Below are 19,736 nucleotides of genomic sequence, written 5' to 3'. Positions count from 1 at the left end.
TCTGGAATGATTTAGGAGGGTTAGGAAGAAATTCGACTTTGTTTCTAGTTTCAGCATCAGCCCTGTTTAAAAAGTAACTAAGCCTATACGTATCTAACTTCTACTAGCAGTGACTTGGTGACTTACACTGAGTCTATTTTAAAGTAAGCTTGCTTATTGTAAGGGTTCCCTTAGTCACAGGACTAAGCTTTTGCACAAAACCCAGTTCAGTCTGAGTGACAGAATTAACAGTCATTCACGTGTCCCCAGACAAATGTAACATATGACGGTAAGACTGCTCTGGAGAACTGAAGGCTCTCTTACCGTGAGCTGACTGTGGCACACATCAACACATCATTCAACATGAAGAGTCGGCGCTCTTTGGTTTTAACAATCTCTCCTCTGTCGTTGTAAACCGTTTCTATCATATCATCCGACCGAATGAGGTATCGGTTTCCACTGCTGAGAAGCTGAGCATTCAAAGCACAACGCAGGGGCCACAGATGAGTTTACCCAAAAAAGAAAAAGATGACGAAAACTTGTGTGTGAGTCTGAGGGTGACTTTTCCAAACTGAACGCTCTACAGACACCGTTCCTACGTTCACCGTGGCTGCACTGAGCACTGACCTCCTTCCTTCCACACTTCCACCGCAGTCGGCCCTTCTGTGATTTACAACACTTACATTAACCAGAACAGTGAGGAATGGAAGGAATGATTTTGTCATTTTACTTTTCCCCAAGTAAACCTAATTAAGCAAACATAATTAAACGACCATCTTAACTTCTTAAGGTAGGCCACATTTTACTTCACTAAGCCAAACAAAACCATCGGTTCTTCAGAAAGACGCTTTGTGTGAGTCAAACCGGCATGAGGTGATGGAAGTGATGCAGAAGGTCATACTACTTCTTTTTTTGTTTCTTTCTTTTGACACAGAGTCTCACTCTGTCACCCAGGCTGGAGTGTAGTGGCATGATCTCAGCTCACTGCAACCTCCCAGGACCTCCTGGGTTCAAGTGATTCTCCTGCCTCAGCCTCTCGGGACCACAGGTCCAAGCTATTCTGTTTGGACCACACCAGGCTAATTTGTTTCCTTTTGTATTTTTAGTAGAGACGGGGTTTCACTATGTGGTCAGGCTGGTCTGGAACTCCTGACCTCAAGTGATCCACCCACCTCGGCCTCCCAAAGGGCTGGGATTACCTGCGCGAGTCACTGCACCCAGCTAATATTTCTGTGACAATTCAGCCCACAAGAAAACAGAGTCCTCAGCCCTGGTGGCCTTTTTATTCTAAATCTACGCTGCGGCTCAGCTTCGAGCCACTGCAGACGCCCGCCTCCCTGACTGTCCTTGCCAAGCACTCGGGAAGGATGAGGCGTGGCATGACACTCGGTGTGCTACATCATCGCTCCTCCTGGGCCTCTGCGCTTGCCTGTGCCCCACGTGTATTTGGTTCGAGTGCTACAGGGAGCACGATTTCAAATAACATCAACCACGTCAAGAACATGACTGAATGCGACTTGCGGCTTATAAATGTTCCTACATAAATCATTTGAAGAATTAGGGAAAACGTGGCTTAACATGTATTACCATAAAGTTCGCAGTTAAATTACCGAATGTTATTGTAACAGCGGAAACTACTCCTAATGACAAAACAAAAAATGATTTCAGCAACAATGAGTATCACATATGACAACTTAACACAGTTCATACAAATTACCATCTCCCTGTGAGCCCGGGCCTTAAACGCACATGGGAAAGCCCACATAAAATCAGAGTGCTGTGGCAGGCAACGAGTTACGTGAGCATAAAGCCGAACGAAGCCTCGCAAATGAACTGCTGCCCTCTGTGTCCTGCATCTCTTTTCATGGTACATACAGCTTAGCCCACGCACAGGTGAAGACAAAAAGTGTTTGTATTTTTTTTTTTTTTTTTGAGACAGGGTCTTGCTCTGTCACCCAGGCTGGCGTGCAGCAGTTCAGTAACAGCTCACCACAGTCCGAACCTCCCCAACTCAAGCAATTCTCAGGCCTCGGCCTCCCAAGTAGCTGAGACTATAGGTACACACCACTGCGCCCATCTAACTTTTTTCTTTTTTTTTTTTAAGATATAGGGTCTTACTATCACACCCAGGCTGGTCTCAAACTCCTGGGCTCCAGCAACCTTCCCACCTCGGCCTCCCAAAGTCCTGGGGTTACAGGTGTGAGCCACTCCGGCCAGCCTGTAAAGACCTTCAGCTCTAACTATTACTATCTGAAATTAAATACAAAATTTTGAAAGCAAAATTAAGCTCAAAGAGTTGCTCTTAACCTCTTGGGGGGTCCTGGATCCATTTGAGGGTCTAAGGAAAGCATGAATTTCTTTCCTAAAAAAGCGCAGACAGGTTGTGAAGGTTTTACACACAATTTCCATGTTGATGCGACTCCACCCACCCCACTTAGGAATTCTGGGCCAAGAATGACTCCAGACCACCCCAAAGATTAGTACTGCTGGATAACGAGGGCTCGTTAGTACAGAGCGAACATAATGTTGCCGCAGAGCTGGAAAAGCCTGTCGACCTTGTTCAGGTATCTCTCATTGATGGCTTTTGCGATCTGCTTCATTTCACAGCGCTGATCGGCATCTCTTTTTCTTTCATTTAATTTCTCTGCTAGTGTTTCGAGCTCTGTCAAGGCCATCTGCAGCGGCAGCCTGTCGGGATGGCCTTTGGAGGTGTTCTTCAGCATGTCCTGCGGGCAACAGGGGAGAGGTGGGCAGTTACCAAGTGCACACTTCCAACGCAACGACAGTCGTGACACCCACCGGCTGGCAACTGGAAAGGAGGCCGTGGCATCCGTCATCCTGGGGAAAAATAAAGTCAGTTCTTGGGAAGGGATGACGAGCTGAGTGAGTCACGACTTGGCTGAACATCTGAACAGCTTCCTTTGCAAAAACAAAATTAAAAAAAAAACAGCACTGTACAATAAAGGACATGCTAAATATGCAGATGCCACAATCTCAGAAATGCTGTGCCCTTGGAACGATGCTCGCGGTGCTGACAGACTGTCCTTCTCAAGCTGAGTCAGACAGATGAACCCATGTGTAGATGGGCCCAGCTCCTTTCTTCAAAAGACCAGTCTCCCAATTTCCAATGCGCAGGAGTTCCGTGCTGCTGAGCACTGCGCCCCTGGTGTCAACTCACAAAGCAGGATCGAGTCTCTCTCACACTGACAAAGGAACCTGATTTTAGGGCAGCAAAGACACAGCACAACACTACAATAGTGAGGCCACATCACTAAACGTTTGTCCCACCGAATGCACAGTAAAGGGGCACACCCTCCTGTGACTGTGGCCACGTGGCCACACAGGCTCCTGATTGTTACAAATGCACCCTGGCGAGGACGTGGGGGCAGGGGAGGCTGTGTGTGTTGGGGGAGGGGTAGATGGGAAATCTCTGTACTTCCCACTCAATTTTGCTGGGAACCTAAAATTTCTCTTGAAAAGTAGCCTGTAAAAAAAGGAAGCTGAGCTACCTCCCTTCTCCTCGTTCCGGTTTCAGATAAGGAGGAAGTCGAAGGGAGCAGACACGGCACAAGTCAACAGGTCACCGAAAAATGACACACTGCTGCCAATCACCAGATAAACTTTAAAGGACACTTTTGTCACCTTGATTTTATGCAGGGCCTTTTGTTTCCCAGCTTGCGTTCACATTGGACATGCTGACGTTTGCTAAAGGGGCAACATGAACTTGAAACACTCTTTCTCAGAATTAAATGTGGTTCCACAGTGAGAACACATGGACACAGGAAGGGGAAGATCACACACTGGGGTGGTCAGGAGGTAGGAGGAGGGGAGGGAGGGCATTAAGACAAATACCTAATTCATGCTGGGCTTAAGACCTAGACGATGGGTTGGTAGGTGCAGCAAACCACCATGGCACAGGAAGGGGAAGATCACACACTGGGGTGGTCAGGAGGTAGCGGAGGGGGGAGGGAGGGCATTAAGACAAATACCTAATTCATGCTGGGCTTAAGACCTAGACGATGGGTTGGTAGGTGCAGCAAACCACCATGGCACAGGAAGGGGAAGATCACACACTGGGGTGGTCAGGAGGTAGGAGGTGGGGAGGGAGGGCATTAAGACAAATACCTAAATCATGCTGGGCTTAAGACCTAGACGATGGGTTGGTAGGTGCAGCAAACCACCATGGCACAGGAAGGGGAAGATCACACACTGGGGTGGTCAGGAGGTAGGAGGTGGGGAGGGAGGGCATTAAGACAAATACCTAATTCATGCTGGGCTTAAGACCTAGACGATGGGTTGGTAGGTGCAGCAAACCACCATGGCACAGGAAGGGGAAGATCACACACTGGGGTGGTCAGGAGGTAGGAGGTGGGGAGGGAGGGCATTAAGACAAATACCTAATTCATGCTGGGCTTAAGACCTAGACGATGGGTTGGTAGGTGCAGCAAACCACCATGGCACAGGAAGGGGAAGATCACACACTGGGGTGGTCAGGAGGTAGGAGGGAGGGAGGGAGGGCATTAAGACAAATACCTAAATCATGCTGGGCTTAAGACCTAGACGATGGGTTGGTAGGTGCAGCAAACCACCATGGCACAAGTATACCTAGGTAACAGACCTGCTTGTTCTGAACACGTACCCCAGAACTCAGAGTAAAAAAAAATAAAATGTGCTTCTGAATCTTGCCCACCAACTTTTACGCATTTATGGGAATATTAGCAGTCACGGAATTCAACAGTGTGCGTATCTTTTTAAGATTTTTTTTTTTAATCTAGAAAGAAAGCTGCATAAATGATCAAACGTTCCGTTTGTAGTGAGTATAAACTATTCTATACATTTGTTTTCCTGTGAGTCGCAACAAATTCTATCAAGACAAAAAAGAACAATCTTAACACTAGTTCTGCACCAAAACCACACGCTGGTGGTGGCACAGCACGCCATGGTGAGAGCGGCCGGCACACAGTGGAGCCCAGCATGCCATGGGGCCACTAAGCACAGCTGGTGATGTTCAATGAGCTGGCAGCCTCCACGAGGGCACACACTGGGGACTTGGCATGCAATGATGAGAGCAGCTGACACAGGGTGAAGTCCAGCATGACACGGGTCCGCTGAGCACAGCTGGGGGCATCCACCAGACCAGCAGCCTCCAGGAGGCCACCCACGGAAAGAGAAAAGTTAAGTTTCTCGCTGCTGTTGTTACCAGAAACTGTTACTTATCTTTGCACAACAACAGAGAGAAAAACGTAGCTGGGATAAAGTAAGACAAATGTCACAGGGCCAATGGATGTTTCTGGATCCATGGGAGAAACTGACAGCCCCAACAAAGCCAGGGAGAGCCCGGCTTCACTGCCTGAGCCAGGGACAGCTGCGGCTTCACAGAGCCCGTCTTAGAAGGTCTGGGACCCCTAAGCAGGAAAAAAGCAGGTAGGACCAGAGGGCAGAGACCAGGAGAGTGACTGGGAGGAAAGGGACAGAGGGTGTCCAGGCCCCTCCACACTGTCTCTCCATCCACCCGTGCCCAGCACATGGACCACAGCAGAAGGCAGGAGGGAGGGTGTGTGCTTGCACCTGCTGACTCTTCCGTAGTCCGTCACCTCACCCAATCCCAGGTACCCTGAGCACCCACACTTGAGGGAGGGCCCCTCAGGCACATCCAAGTAATTATTCCAGACGCAGACCCCGCCTTGTCTCCAACTCCAACTGAGCTTCTTCCAAAGTACCTTCTTCCAAAGGGACCCACCCTACTCCCCTCCAAGGACACTCTAGGATACACCAGCCTTTCATTGAATGTGAGCAAAAAAATGTCCCTGAGGGAAAAGTGCTCGGCATATCTAGGACCTGCCATTCGCTTCCTCAGATCAAGAAGAAGCCCATTTGCTGCTTCAGGGCAATGACCCTGTGTGAGAAATTCTAAGGGGGTCTCTCAATCAAGGACGGAGCGGGAAGGGAACGGCTGTGCGCAACTGACCTGGGTCACTCTCGCTGACCATCCAGAAGAGCACGTTCAATCTTTTTAAATACGAGTCTTTTTTACACCCAAGTTCTAGAGTTCATTATATACCTGGAATTTGGAGTGTAAGAATGTTCTTCCTCAGAGAACTCACGTGTTTAGAAGTATGTGTTTCAAAAAGAAGAGACTGCATAAAATTCCTCAAGAACGGATTTGTAAACTGCGCAGCGGGTAACGGGTGGGCCGTGCCTGCCTAATTGTGCATTTCTGCGGTGTTCCCTCCGCTGCTCTCGCCGAAGTCCCAGCCGGCATCCTTCCGGGGTGTGGACAACCGTGTTAGAATCCCAGCGCTCCTATCAGGCTGTGTCACCAGCTTCCCTAAACCTCAGCTTGTAATGCATAAAAAAGGAGAATGACCTCCCCAAGGGGGGCTGAAGGCAGATGGAAACAAGCTGTTCACAGCTCCGCAGGATGGTGGTGGAGGCTTTTCCCTGCAGCTCCCTCTCCTGTTCCCTTTCCAACAGCCCTGCCCACACCCTCTGTCTAAAAGAACGTATACTGGAAAACACCCAGGCAAAAGGTTTGTAGTTATTTACTTACGTTTAGCCAAAACCTAACAAGCTCATTTGAAAGGTATATCCAAATTTAATAAATTTAAACGTTTAAAAAAGTATTCTGATACATCATAGAAAGCCAACAACATGTGTGACCTCACAACACAGTCAGTGCTTGCTGTCGCCTCTGGCGACCGGGAGTGACTCCAGCACTCCCTGGCTAAATTCAGGGTGTGTGGTTTAAACACAGGGCTTGCAGGCAGATTCACCTCGCATGGGTTAGGAGGCCACTGCAGCCTTGCATTTGGTCCCTTCACAGACTGGTGACAACCTCCCAGCTGTGGCTGAATAACTGACGTCTAACAGGCAGCCGACCCACCGTCCTCCCAAGCATCAGCCTCCCTCACTGTGAGGAAGCTCATTCCTCACATCTGTGGCTGCTTGTCGGAAGCTAACAGCGTCTCACACGTATTAGAACTCAGTAAATAGTTGTCAGCTGAAGAAATAAAACACACTTGAATATTTTGATTTTAGGAAAAAAACAGCTTTGGTTATTAATGCTCTAATACAGGTAAACTGTATATTGTTAAAAATATAAGTGAGAGGATAAAATTCATATGACCCATAAACCTAACCACGGAAAGACCCATTCAAGTGTGCCCTTTTTCATACTTTTATTTAAAAAGCCTGTGTCACAGATTCGGTTGGTCAAAAATAAAAATCTCGGTGGATGGGGACTTCACACTATTTCCCAGGTGCCAGTCCATTTCTGGCGATGATTCCACCCGTTTATCTTCAATCAACTCTAATAAGCAGGCAGGCGAAGCAAAGTCCTCTGATTTAATTAGAAAAGCAAGCTGAGTTATCACTGAAAAATCAGCACAGGCAGAGGCCAGCATGGGCTCTCCTTTGAAATAGCCTCCCTGGAGGCAATGGCATTCATTTAAATAAAATATGTGCTGAGCTCGCAGCCTACAGAGTCACCTGGGCTCCAGGGTATGTAGGAAGGTTGGACAATGAACCGGCAACTCCACACCACATCAGACATGACCCACGTCATATCAGCATTCCAAACCGGCTTATGGTTCACAGCCCCGAGGTATCTAATCGAGAATCCTTCGAGGGTCCAGTGGAAAATGTCTTTACCATGGACGCCTCTCCCTGTCCTCGGGTGATCTGCTGTTAAGTCAATGACAGGTATGTTTTGTTTAAATCTATTCTTAGCTTTCCAAGCCCATTCGTCCCCTCTGGGCACAGAAGGGAGAGTCATTTTTCATGTGATTCTAGACCAGATACAGGCACACTGGAGAAGGGAGCTGTGACCTGTGGCCCCCCAGTGCTAGTTCCCCATGAGACAGTACATGTGGCAAGCCAGGGCCCGCAGGCCCCCTTCCCGCAGCCCATCCACTCTGTCCCCCAACGCTGGCCTGTGGGCACTGGGCCTGCAGCTGCCCCTCCTCCCCCACTTTGACTCTCCACAAATTTCCCATCTGCCTCTGCCCCAACCCCTGTAACTGCCTGGAGAGGAGATAGGGAAGCCTGAGGGGCAGCCACTCTGAAGTGGAGGAACAGACACCATTTTCGTTCTTTCTTTTTTTTTTTGAGACAGAGTCTCACTCAGCTCAGTTGCCAGGTGCCAGGCTGGAGTGCAGTGGCATGATCTCGGCTCACTGCAGCCTCTGCCTCCCGGGTTCAAGCAATTCTCCTGCCTCAGCCTCCCGAGTAGCTGGCACTACAGGCGTGTACCACCACGCCCGGCTAATTTTTGTATTTTTAGTAGAGACAGGGTTTCACCACGTTGGCCAGGATGGTCTCGATCTCTTGACCTCATGATCCGCCTGCCTCGGCTTCCCAAAGTGCTGGGATTACAGGCGTGAGCCACCGCGCCCGGCCCCAGACACCATTTTCAAATGAATGGTGAAGCACTTACCTGGAGCAGGAGGATGAACTGCGGGAACCTCTGGATGGGCTTCATCATCAGGCTGTAGAGCGTGGTTCGGTCAGGGCTGGCCTCCTGTTCCTGCTGTGGGGAAAGGTGCCAGGATCACCTCCCCGCCCCTGGGGCTGCCTCCTCCCCACCATGCTGAACACTTGGGTAAATTGAAAGCCTGCACCTTGTCTTCAGCTACAAGAAGAAACTCGGCCAAATGGGGGCTTCTGCTCTTGCTGCAGGTCCCGGGGCCTCACACCTCGGCCTCAGCCCCGGAATGAGTTCTCTGGGCCAGGGACTGGGCTGATTCCAGGGGTGATCCTGGGTGTCTGTGTTCTGGCCACAGTGGGCCCTCAGAAAAGGCTGGCAACCTTTTGTGGTGCCCTGGGCAGAGGGACGTCCTGGAGGCTGAGGGTTCCTCTTCTGAGTGTGTTGGGGATGTGCACTGGGACCATGTGCTACCTGGGGCTGTTGGGCCATGCTGACCTGGGGGCGGTCTCCACTTCCCTCTGCTGAGAGGCCACGAAGTGTAGGGGGCAGACAGCACAGATCTAGCTGTGCCCCAGTCTGTCAGCTCACAGGGCACCCAGCTCTTTGGGGCTCGGGTCCTGGAGCTATGAAATGGGGTGAGTGAGTCTATCTCCCAAGGCCATGTGGCAGCCGGTGAGTTGAGGAATGGGCACTGCGGTCACAGCCATGGCTGATACCCTTAGTGGGACTACAGCAAAATCCCCAGAGGGAGGGAGCTTGAGCCCGTGTTTTCTTTCCCCAAGAGAAAGAAATGCTTCCCTAGCCAAAAGACAGAGCCCACAACTCTCCAGAGTGGGAACTGTAACCTGATCCCTTAGCAAACCTTGTGGAAAATGTGACCCAATCCCTTAGCAAACCCTAGTGGGCCACAGACTGTGCTCTGGCAGGGGCAGGAGCCACAGAGCTGAATAAGGCAGAGGGAAAATACTCCAGCTTCAACAAAACTTTGTTGGGGTGAGAACACTTGCCCTGTTGGGGTGAGAACACTTGCCCTGTTGGGGTGAGAACACTTGCCCTGTTGGGGTGAGAACACTTGCCCTGTTGGGGTGAGAACACTTGCCCTGTTGGGGTGAGAACACTTGCCCTGTTGGGGTGAGAACACTTGCCCTGTTGGGGTGAGAACACACGCCCTGTTGGGGTGAGAACACTTGCCCTGTTGGGGTGAGAACACACGCCCTGTTGGGGTGAGAACACACGCCCTGTTGGGGTGAGAACACTTGCCCTGTTGGGGTGAGAACACACGCCCTGTTGGGGTGAGAACACACGCCCTGTTGGGGTGAGAACACACGCCCTGTTGGGGTGAGAACACACGCCCTGTTGGGGTGAGAACACACGCCCTGTTGGGGTGAGAACACTTGCCCTGTTGGGGTGAGAACACTTGCCCTGTTGGGGTGAGAACACACGCCCTGTTGGGGTGAGAACACACGCCCTGTTGGGGTGAGAACACTTGCCCTGTTGGGGTGAGAACACACGCCCTGTTGGGGTGAGAACACACGCCCTGTTGGGGTGAGAACACTTGCCCTGTTGGGGTGAGAACACTTGCCCTGTTGGGGTGAGAACACTTGCCCTGTTGGGGTGAGAACACTTGCCCTGTTGGGGTGAGAACACTTGCCCTGTTGGGGTGAGAACACACGCCCTGTTGGGGTGAGAACACTTGCCCTGTTGGGGTGAGAACACTTGCCCTGTTGGGGTGAGAACACTTGCCCTGTTGGGGTGAGAACACTTGCCCTGTTGGGGTGAGAACACACGCCCTGTTGGGGTGAGAACACTTGCCCTGTTGGGGTGAGAACACTTGCCCTGTTGGGGTGAGAACACTTGCCCTGTTGGGGTGAGAACACACGCCCTGTTGGGGTGAGAACACACGCCCTGTTGGGGTGAGAACACACGCCCTGTTGGGGTGAGAACACACGCCCTGTTGGGGTGAGAACACACGCCCTGTTGGGGTGAGAACACTTGCCCTGTTGGGGTGAGAACACTTGCCCTGTTGGGGTGAGAACACTTGCCCTGTTGGGGTGAGAACACTTGCCCTGTTGGGGTGAGAACACACGCCCTGTTGGGGTGAGAACACTTGCCCTGTTGGGGTGAGAACACACGCCCTGTTGGGGTGAGAACACTTGCCCTGTTGGGGTGAGAACACTTGCCCTGTTGGGGTGAGAACACTTGCCCTGTTGGGGTGAGAACACTTGCCCTGTTGGGGTGAGAACACTTGCCCTGTTGGGGTGAGAACACTTGCCCTGTTGGGGTGAGAACACACGCCCTGTTGGGGTGAGAACACACGCCCTGTTGGGGTGAGAACACACGCCCTGTTGGGGTGAGAACACACGCCCTGTTGGGGTGAGAACACTTGCCCTGTTGGGGTGAGAACACACGCCCTGTTGGGGTGAGAACACTTGCCCTGTTGGGGTGAGAACACTTGCCCTGTTGGGGTGAGAACACTTGCCCTGTTGGGGTGAGAACACACGCCCTGTTGGGGTGAGAACACTTGCCCTGTTGGGGTGAGAACACACGCCCTGTTGGGGTGAGAACACTTGCCCTGTTGGGGTGAGAACACTTGCCCTGTTGGGGTGAGAACACTTGCCCTGTTGGGGTGAGAACACTTGCCCTGTTGGGGTGAGAACACTTGCCCTGTTGGGGTGAGAACACTTGCCCTGTTGGGGTGAGAACACTTGCCCTGTTGGGGTGAGAACACTTGCCCTGTTGGGGTGAGAACACACGCCCTGTTGGGGTGAGAACACTTGCCCTGTTGGGGTGAGAACACTTGCCCTGTTGGGGTGAGAACACTTGCCCTGTTGGGGTGAGAACACACGCCCTGTTGGGGTGAGAACACTTGCCCTGTTGGGGTGAGAACACACGCCCTGTTGGGGTGAGAACACTTGCCCTGTTGGGGTGAGAACACTTGCCCTGTTGGGGTGAGAACACTTGCCCTGTTGGGGTGAGAACACTTGCCCTGTTGGGGTGAGAACACTTGCCCTGTTGGGGTGAGAACACACGCCCTGTTGGGGTGAGAACACTTGCCCTGTTGGGGTGAGAACACTTGCCCTGTTGGGGTGAGAACACTTGCCCTGTTGGGGTGAGAACACTTGCCCTGTTGGGGTGAGAACACACGCCCTGTTGGGGTGAGAACACTTGCCCTGTTGGGGTGAGAACACACGCCCTGTTGGGGTGAGAACACTTGCCCTGTTGGGGTGAGAACACACGCCCTGTTGGGGTGAGAACACTTGCCCTGTTGGGGTGAGAACACACGCCCTGTTGGGGTGAGAACACTTGCCCTGTTGGGGTGAGAACACACGCCCTGTTGGGGTGAGAACACTTGCCCTGTTGGGGTGAGAACACTTGCCCTGTTGGGGTGAGAACACTTGCCCTGTGTTCACTCACTCCAGGTAGCAGCAGTTTCCAAGAAACAGTCCAAGAAACAAGGACACGCTTTGTCCCCGGGTTTTATCATGCAAATGAGGGGCTCCACAAAGGAGACTCAGCTCCCGGACAGCTTTGAAGGGGTTTCAGTCTGGTTCACTGTGCAGCCAACCATCAGAACACAGCCTCGGACATGCAGTTCGTGACAGGGAAAGCCCCGCCTACCTGCTGATTAAATAACGCTCGCGCACACCCACCAGGGGACAGGCTCCCATCAGTGCCAGGTCGGAGACACTGAGGAGGACCATCGGCCTGTCCCCAACATTGGGAGGAACACAGCCCTTGGGCAGGGCCCATTCTAGCTCTGACTCTCCAGGCCTGTGCCTGTCCCCTGATCCCAAAGAGGCCAGAATCCAGATATTTGGTTTCTTTTATTCCTCGTATCACACTGAACAGGAAAAAAAGGTAACTTTGGGATCTGACCTTAACTTTCTTTCTACTGATACACTTTTACAGATGTGCAAATAAAATTGTTTTCTTTTCCTTTTTTTTTTTTTTTTTTTTTTGAGACGGAGTTTCATGCTTGTTACCCAGGCTGGAGTGCAATGGCGCGATCTCAGCTCACCGCAACCTCCGCCTCCTGGTTCAGGCGATTCTCCCGCCTCAGCCTCCTGAGTAGCTGGGATTACAGGCACGCGCCACCGTGCCCAGTTAATTTTTTGTACATTTTTTAGTAGAGATGGGGTTTCACCATGTTGACCAGGATGGTCTCGATCTCTTGACCTTGTGATCCACCCGCCTCGGCCTCCCAAAGTGCTGGGATTACAGGCTTGAGCCACTGCGCCCGGCCTCTTTTCCTTTTCCTTTTTGTTTTTTTGAGATGGAGTCTTGCTCTGTCAGCAGGCTGGAGTGCAGTGGTGTGATCTCAGCTTATTGCAACCTCTGCCTCCCTGATTCAAGGGATTCTTCTGCCTCAGCCTCCCAAGTAGCTGGGATTACAGGCACGCACCACCACGCCCAGCTCATTTTTTGCATTTTTAGTAGAGATGGGGTTTCACCATGTTGGCCAGGATGGTCTAAATCTCCTGACCTTGTGATCTGCCCTCCTCAGCCTCCCAAAGTGCTGGGATTACAACCGTGAGCCACCATACCTGGCCTAATATTGTTTCAAAAAGCTACATTAGGAACTAAAATTCACCTTCATTTCTAGCATTAATCCAATACCTAGGGCACTATTGGTAGTGAAATCTTAATAATGAATAACTGTATTTAGAGCCAAGGTTTGACATGGAACTTATCCGATGGTGTTGAAATCCAAATGAACAAACAAATGTGCTTACCTTTAAAAATTCAAGAAAAGCAGGCTTTGTAGCACATGTTTTCTTGAGGACTGCCACGGCTGTGCTGAAATTGTTCACATATTCACTGTATGCATCCAGCACCATGGATTTAGAAAACTGAAACATGGGAGGAAATTCAGAGAGAAATCAAAGAATCCAGATACCCCTTTTCCAACATAAAACAGAAGATTTGCAACTCACCCTTAAAATACTCTTTCAGTCACTGTGATGTTTTCATAGGATAGACTTTATTATGACTGTGTGATCTTTTTCATTTAAGCAAGCATGTTGTTTAAATGGTTGTTTAAGTTGCTGGTTTGATCTCACTTTCTTACCCAGTGTACTTTCAGACATCCTTCTTTAAACCCGTGGTAAATGGGTTTCAGTTAAGAATGTTTCTGACTGCAGACAAGTAAGGATGGCGATTACCGACAACCTGCCTTAAGTTCTTGCTAAGTCTCACTTGGTGGGTTCAACCCCCAGGTAAGAATGTCATGCAGGCCGGGCGCGGTGGCTCACGCCTGTAATCCCAGCACTTTGGGAGGCCGAGACGGGTGGATCACGAGGTCGAGAGAGGGAGACCATCCGGGTCAACATGGTGAAACCCCGTCTCTACTAAAAATACAAAAAATTAGCTGGGCATGGTGGTGCGTGCCTGTAATCCCAGCTACTCAGGAGGCTGAGGCAGGAGAATTGCTTGAACCCAGGAGGCGGAGGTTGCGGTGAGCCGAGATCGCGCCATTGCACTCCAGCCTGGGTAACGAGCGAAACTCCGTCTCAAAAAAAAAAAAAAATGTCATGCAGCTCATTCCATGATGGGCCCAATATTCTGAAAAACAGGAGCTGGGGGTGGGGGACTGATCCCGCTTCTTTACCATAAGGTACAATGCCCCACACATGTTCATTTTCCTAAAAGCACAAAGGTTTTCTATCAGGAGGCAGAAACAGTGGCCCTTGGTATCAATATTCAAAGAGAGAAAAATCCTTCTATGTTGTTCTAAGAAACATAAATCCTTCAGGATGGACGGCAGAGCTCTGGGGTCATGGGCATTGATAGCAGGAATGCTTTTATCAAAATCTATTTAAAGAAAAATCTGTTTGCATTTTAAAAAATGTTGGCAAGGTAGGTATTTAAAGGACAGTGACAAGGTTCAAACTAATATATATAAAATAGCCACAAAAAGTAATAATAAAATAAGTATCCAATATTTCTCTTGCTTTCTAAGGATCCATAAATGGTATTATGCAAATATCTTTGTAAGAATTTTGTTTCCATATTTATTCAAAGCATTTACCGAACTCATCAAGTACATACACAAACGTCGTAGGAAAACATTTCACGGGTTATTAGTCTAGCATTCATTTAAGTAGAGGAATGATTTTTTTAAACTTGCAAGTTTATATCCCTTTCATAGCATCATAGTCTTAAATAATTACAGAAATCGATCTGTTTATAATCCTACAGCTAGGTAGAATTCCAACCAATATATAGTAAGTATGATCACATGATGCATGTAGCGTGGATAAAATGACTCAAAACTGCCAATGCAGAAATCAGCAGCGGCTTCCAGGCAGCTCGCCCCGTCTGCCGCCCAGGAAGTGTCAATGCAAGATTCCCGTGTCACAGCACAGAGCCGACTGCCTGCATCTACACAACAGAAACTACAGCCAAGGGCAAAAGTCTGAGAAAACATCTAGGAGGTTTCCCATCACACGTTGTCTATTTTTCCCAGGCAGAGAGAAATCTGCACCCGGAAAGTGAGACCTAGATCAGGAAGAGAACCTGTGTGAGGGCTTAAAAACGGCAATTTTACAAGATTACCAAACACACAGCATCCTTGCTCAACCACAAGCTTTAACAAATCATCTAATGGGGCACCCAAGACTTGATAAAGTGCATACTTTTCAGTCTCCCCAGATACAGCTTGTGTCCTGAGTGTCTGCATTTTTGCCTTGGTCTCCCTGGGAAATATCCATTTATCATTTCCCTAGCACACACATTTGGCCAGGGCACTGCAACTTCAGCCTGGCCTTCCCAGAGAACCGCACACTTGTCAGTTTACAGGAGCTTGGGGCAAAACATCAGCCTAAGAAGGGAAGAGAGGATGCATGCATGGAGAGCCCCAGGGACATCTGGGTGTCCCGGCTTAATTACCGAAGCCACGAAGACGTCGCCGATCATTTCCACGGAGTCCCACTCGGAAACGCGGCTGGCCAGCGCAATCTGAAACAGTGAGTGGCACTGCAGGATCTCTTTGACTCGGTAGAACACTGTCTTCAGCTTCCTCTCACTCAAAACCTTTGGCTCCATCTCAGACAGTGGCTTCTCATATTGCTAAACCAAAGTGATCAAAGACTGTTTAGACTTTCTCTTTGGGAGCCTGGGTCTTGCTCTTTTGCCCTGGCTGGAGTGCAGTGGTGCCATCTCGGCTCAATCCAACCTCAAAGTCCTGGGCTCAAGCCGTCCTCCCACCTCAGCCTCCTAAGGAGCTGGGATTATAGGCGTGTGCCATGGGGCCCAGCTGCTTCAGACTTTTTTTTTTTTGAGATGGAGTCTTACTCTGCACTCTGTCAGCCAAGCTACAGTGGTGCCATCTCAGCTCACTGCAACCTCTGCCTCCTGGGTTCAAGCCATTCTCCCGCCTCAGCCTCCTGAGTAGCTGGGACAAAAGATGCACATCGCCTCGCCTGGCTAATTTTTTGTATTTTAGTAGAGTCAGAGTTTCACTGTGTTGCCCAGGCTGGTCTCAAACTCCTGAGCTCAGGCAATCCGCCTGCCTCGGCCTCCCAAAGTGCTACGATGACAGGCTTGAACCACTGCACCCTGGCCCAGACGTTTTTAAAGCTCAGATAAATGAATGTAAATATTCACTTACATAAATTATATTTATTTCCAAATAATCATGACTTTTGATGTCAATATACAGACATAATATTTAGATCCTTTTGAGAATTGTGCAAATTTGCATGTTGTTTCATAAACATGTATGTATATAAAACATATATGTATCAAAATGTATATACATAAAAAAGAATAAAAATGTATGTATTATGTAACATGACATTTAAGTACCTCCAAAATCCTCTTAAGAGCATCTACATAGTTCTTTTCACTGTCGACAACTGAACCCAGTATATATCTTCTTACAACCTGTTGGGAATTTGAAAGTACAGTGATAGAAAACGGCTTTACAATACACACAGATAAATCTTACTTCTGTGCTGAGGCTTGCTGAGAAATACCTGTATTTTAAAAACCAGTGCATAAAGGTAACCCTAATTAAATAACATTACAGGTACAAAACACACTTTGCCCATTAATACGACTGTATGACGTTTTATACCTGAAACTATAAACTATAACTACAGCAGGACAAATACAATTACAGCACTGAAAAGAAATTCCATCACTTATGCACTAAGAAACTACGTCAGCTGGTTGTATTTTACGTATCCAATATCTGAGTAGATGATATTTCATATGAAATAAGGATAAAAAATAGTTCCAGTCTTCATCAATGAATGTTATTAGCAACACTTATTTAAAATCCTTATTCCAAAGTTCCAGGAAAACAAAGTTTGTAGAATGTGGAGGGATCAATTATTTCTTTTTTCAACCATCCAAAGATCTACCTATGAGGCCAAATTACTCATGTCACTTAGTGGAGTAAAAAAAATCTCTATGATCTGAGATGTTTTCAATTAAAACCTGACATTATTTTCCGTTTTACTTTTCATCACCGAAGCACATACAAATACAGGCTTGTGGCTGTAAGATCCTATGACAGGCCAATGAGGATACCCGGCATTTTCCTCACTCTAAACACAGTCCAGCTAGTGATATCTACCAATTCATGAAAAACATAGCAAAACAGGGCAATGGAGTTGCTCCTAAACCAGCTGCACACTCACGCATATGAACACATGCACAGGGCATACCCCCCACACTCCCGCAGACACCACCTACATACATGCAAGATAACACACTCATGCATATGAACACATGCACGGGCACACCACAACACACACACACTCCTGCACACACCGCCCACATACATGCAAGATAACACACTCATGCATATGAACACATGCACAGGGCATACCCCTCCACACTCCCGCAGACACCACCTACATACATGCAAGATAACACACTCATGTGTATGAACACATGCACGGGCACACCACAACACACACACACTCCTGCACACACCACCCACATACATGCACAGTAACACACCCATGCGTATGAACACAGGCATGAGTACACCACACACACACGCCTGCACACACCACCCACATGCATGCACAACACACTCATGTATATGAACACATGTACAGGTACACCACACACACACACACACACCTGCACACACCACCCACATACATGCATAACACACTCATGCATATGAACACATGCACAGGGCATACCCCCCCACACTCCTGCAGACACCACCTACATACATGCAAGATAACACACTCATGTGTATGAACACATGCACGGGCACACCACAACACACACACACTCCTGCACACACCGCCCACATACATGCACAGTAACACACCCATGCGTATGAACACAGGCATGAGTACACCACACACACACACCTGCACACACCACCCACATGCATGCACAACACACTCATGTATATGAACACATGTACAGGTACACCACACACACACACCTGCACACACCACCCACATACATGCATAACACACTCATGCATATGAACACATGCACAGGGCATACCCCCCCACACTCCTGCAGACACCACCTACATACATGCAAGATAACACACTCATGTGTATGAACACATGCACGGGCACACCACAACACACACACACTCCTGCACACACCGCCCACGTACATGCACAGTAACACACCCATGCGTATGAACACAGGCATGAGTACACCACACACACACCTGCACACACCACCCACATGCATGCACAGTAACACACCCATGCGTATGAACACAGGCATGAGTACACCACACACACACACCTGCACACACCACCCACATGCATGCACAGTAACACACCCATGCGTATGAACACAGGCATGAGTACACCACACACACACACCTGCACACACCACCCACATGCATGCATAACACACTCATGCATATGAACACATGCACAGGTACACACCCCTGCACACACCATCCACATGCATGCACGATAACGCACTTATGTATATGAACACATGTACACACACACATACCCCGGCACACACCACCCACATATATGCATAACACACTCATGCATATGAACACATGCACAGGGCATACCGCCCCACACTCCTGCAGACACCACCTACATACATGGAAGATAACACACTCATGTGTATGAACACATGCACGGGCACACCACAACACACACACACACCTGCACACACCACCCACATACATGCATAACACACTCATGCATATGAACACATGCACGAGTACGCCGACCCCCACACCTGCACACACCACCCACATGCATGCACAACACACTCATGTATATGAACACATGTACAGGTACACCACACACACACACACACACACACACACCCCTGCACACACCACCCACATACATGCACGATAACACACTCATGCATATGAACACATGCACTAGTCCACCCCCCACACACTCACCTGCACACACCACCCATATACATGCAAGATAACACACTCATGCATATGAACACATGCACAGGTACACCACACACACCCCTGCACACACCATCCACATGCATGCACGATAACGCACTTATGTATATAAACACCTGTACAGGTACACCACACATACACACACACCCCTGCACACACCACCCACATACATGCAAGATAACACATATGCACACACATAAACACACCACATACATACACACAGACACACCACCGTATTAATCAGGCTATCTGCAGGCCTGGGTTATGCTATTTGAAGGGACCACATTGCCACCTAGCGGGCAAAGAGCATCTTTCACAAAGGAAATTTCTCCAGTTAAGAAGATTGCAGGACAACCAAGATCTCTACACAGCGTGATTAACAGGGAGATGATTCTCTTTAGAGAAAGAATTATTCCATTCGCAAAAGACAAAAATCAACCCTTCTAAAATACCCAAAAAAGAAACTGATATATTAAAACATGCAGATGTGGCTGGGATTAAACACACACACACACACACACACACACACACAGACACACACACACAACTAGAATCTGGGAAGCTGCAGCAGCTGCTGCTGACTGATTCACAGGAAACGTCAGAGCACAGAGGCTTCCCTTTCAAAGGAGAGCTTAGAACTCAAAGTCCAAGCACCCCCTCCCATCATCAAACCCAGGCCAGTCTTTGTTCTGAAATTCAGATTCCCAGACACTACCGCAAGGCTCCCGAGTCACAGTTGTGGGGTCAAACATAGGAATTTACTTGTGTATACATACGTATTATACACACACGTGCACACACACACACGCACAGTTTAAAATCCTGAGATGATAATATTGTAGTATCAGGTCAAAAGATCTAGAATAGGTATAATATCAAAATACAAAAACAAAACCAATCTCCCAGGTTTCTTGGCTACTGCATGTGATGTCAGTCTTTTTGGCGGCT

The 19,736-nt window shown here is 48.9% G+C and overlaps 1 protein-coding gene across 7 annotated transcripts in view; it reads right to left on the bottom strand.

Moving 5' to 3' along the window:
* ARHGEF10 (Rho guanine nucleotide exchange factor 10) overlaps positions 1-19,736 on the bottom strand; it is a 156,376-nt gene that overhangs the window by 69,161 nt on the left and 67,479 nt on the right. For 5 of the 7 annotated variants that reach the window (XM_078347017.1, XM_035269816.3, XM_035269817.3 and 2 more), the window contains 6 exons: positions 16,211-16,288; positions 15,293-15,472; positions 13,138-13,254; positions 8,414-8,506; positions 2,535-2,705; positions 304-449 (listed from right to left, as the gene is read on the bottom strand). In XM_078347017.1, coding sequence (XP_078203143.1) covers positions 304-449; positions 2,535-2,705; positions 8,414-8,506; positions 13,138-13,254; positions 15,293-15,472; positions 16,211-16,288 — 785 coding nt within the window. The remainder of the gene's footprint in view (positions 1-303; positions 450-2,534; positions 2,706-8,413; positions 8,507-13,137; positions 13,255-15,292; positions 15,473-16,210; positions 16,289-19,736) is intronic. The other 2 variants (XM_078347018.1, XM_078347020.1) reach the window with 1 other exon arrangement.

The sequence above is a fragment of the Callithrix jacchus genome, chromosome 13, assembly GCF_049354715.1.
Source record: "Callithrix jacchus isolate 240 chromosome 13, calJac240_pri, whole genome shotgun sequence".
Lineage (NCBI taxonomy): Eukaryota > Metazoa > Chordata > Mammalia > Primates > Cebidae > Callithrix > Callithrix jacchus.
This window is presented reverse-complemented; position numbering and strand designations above follow the sequence as displayed.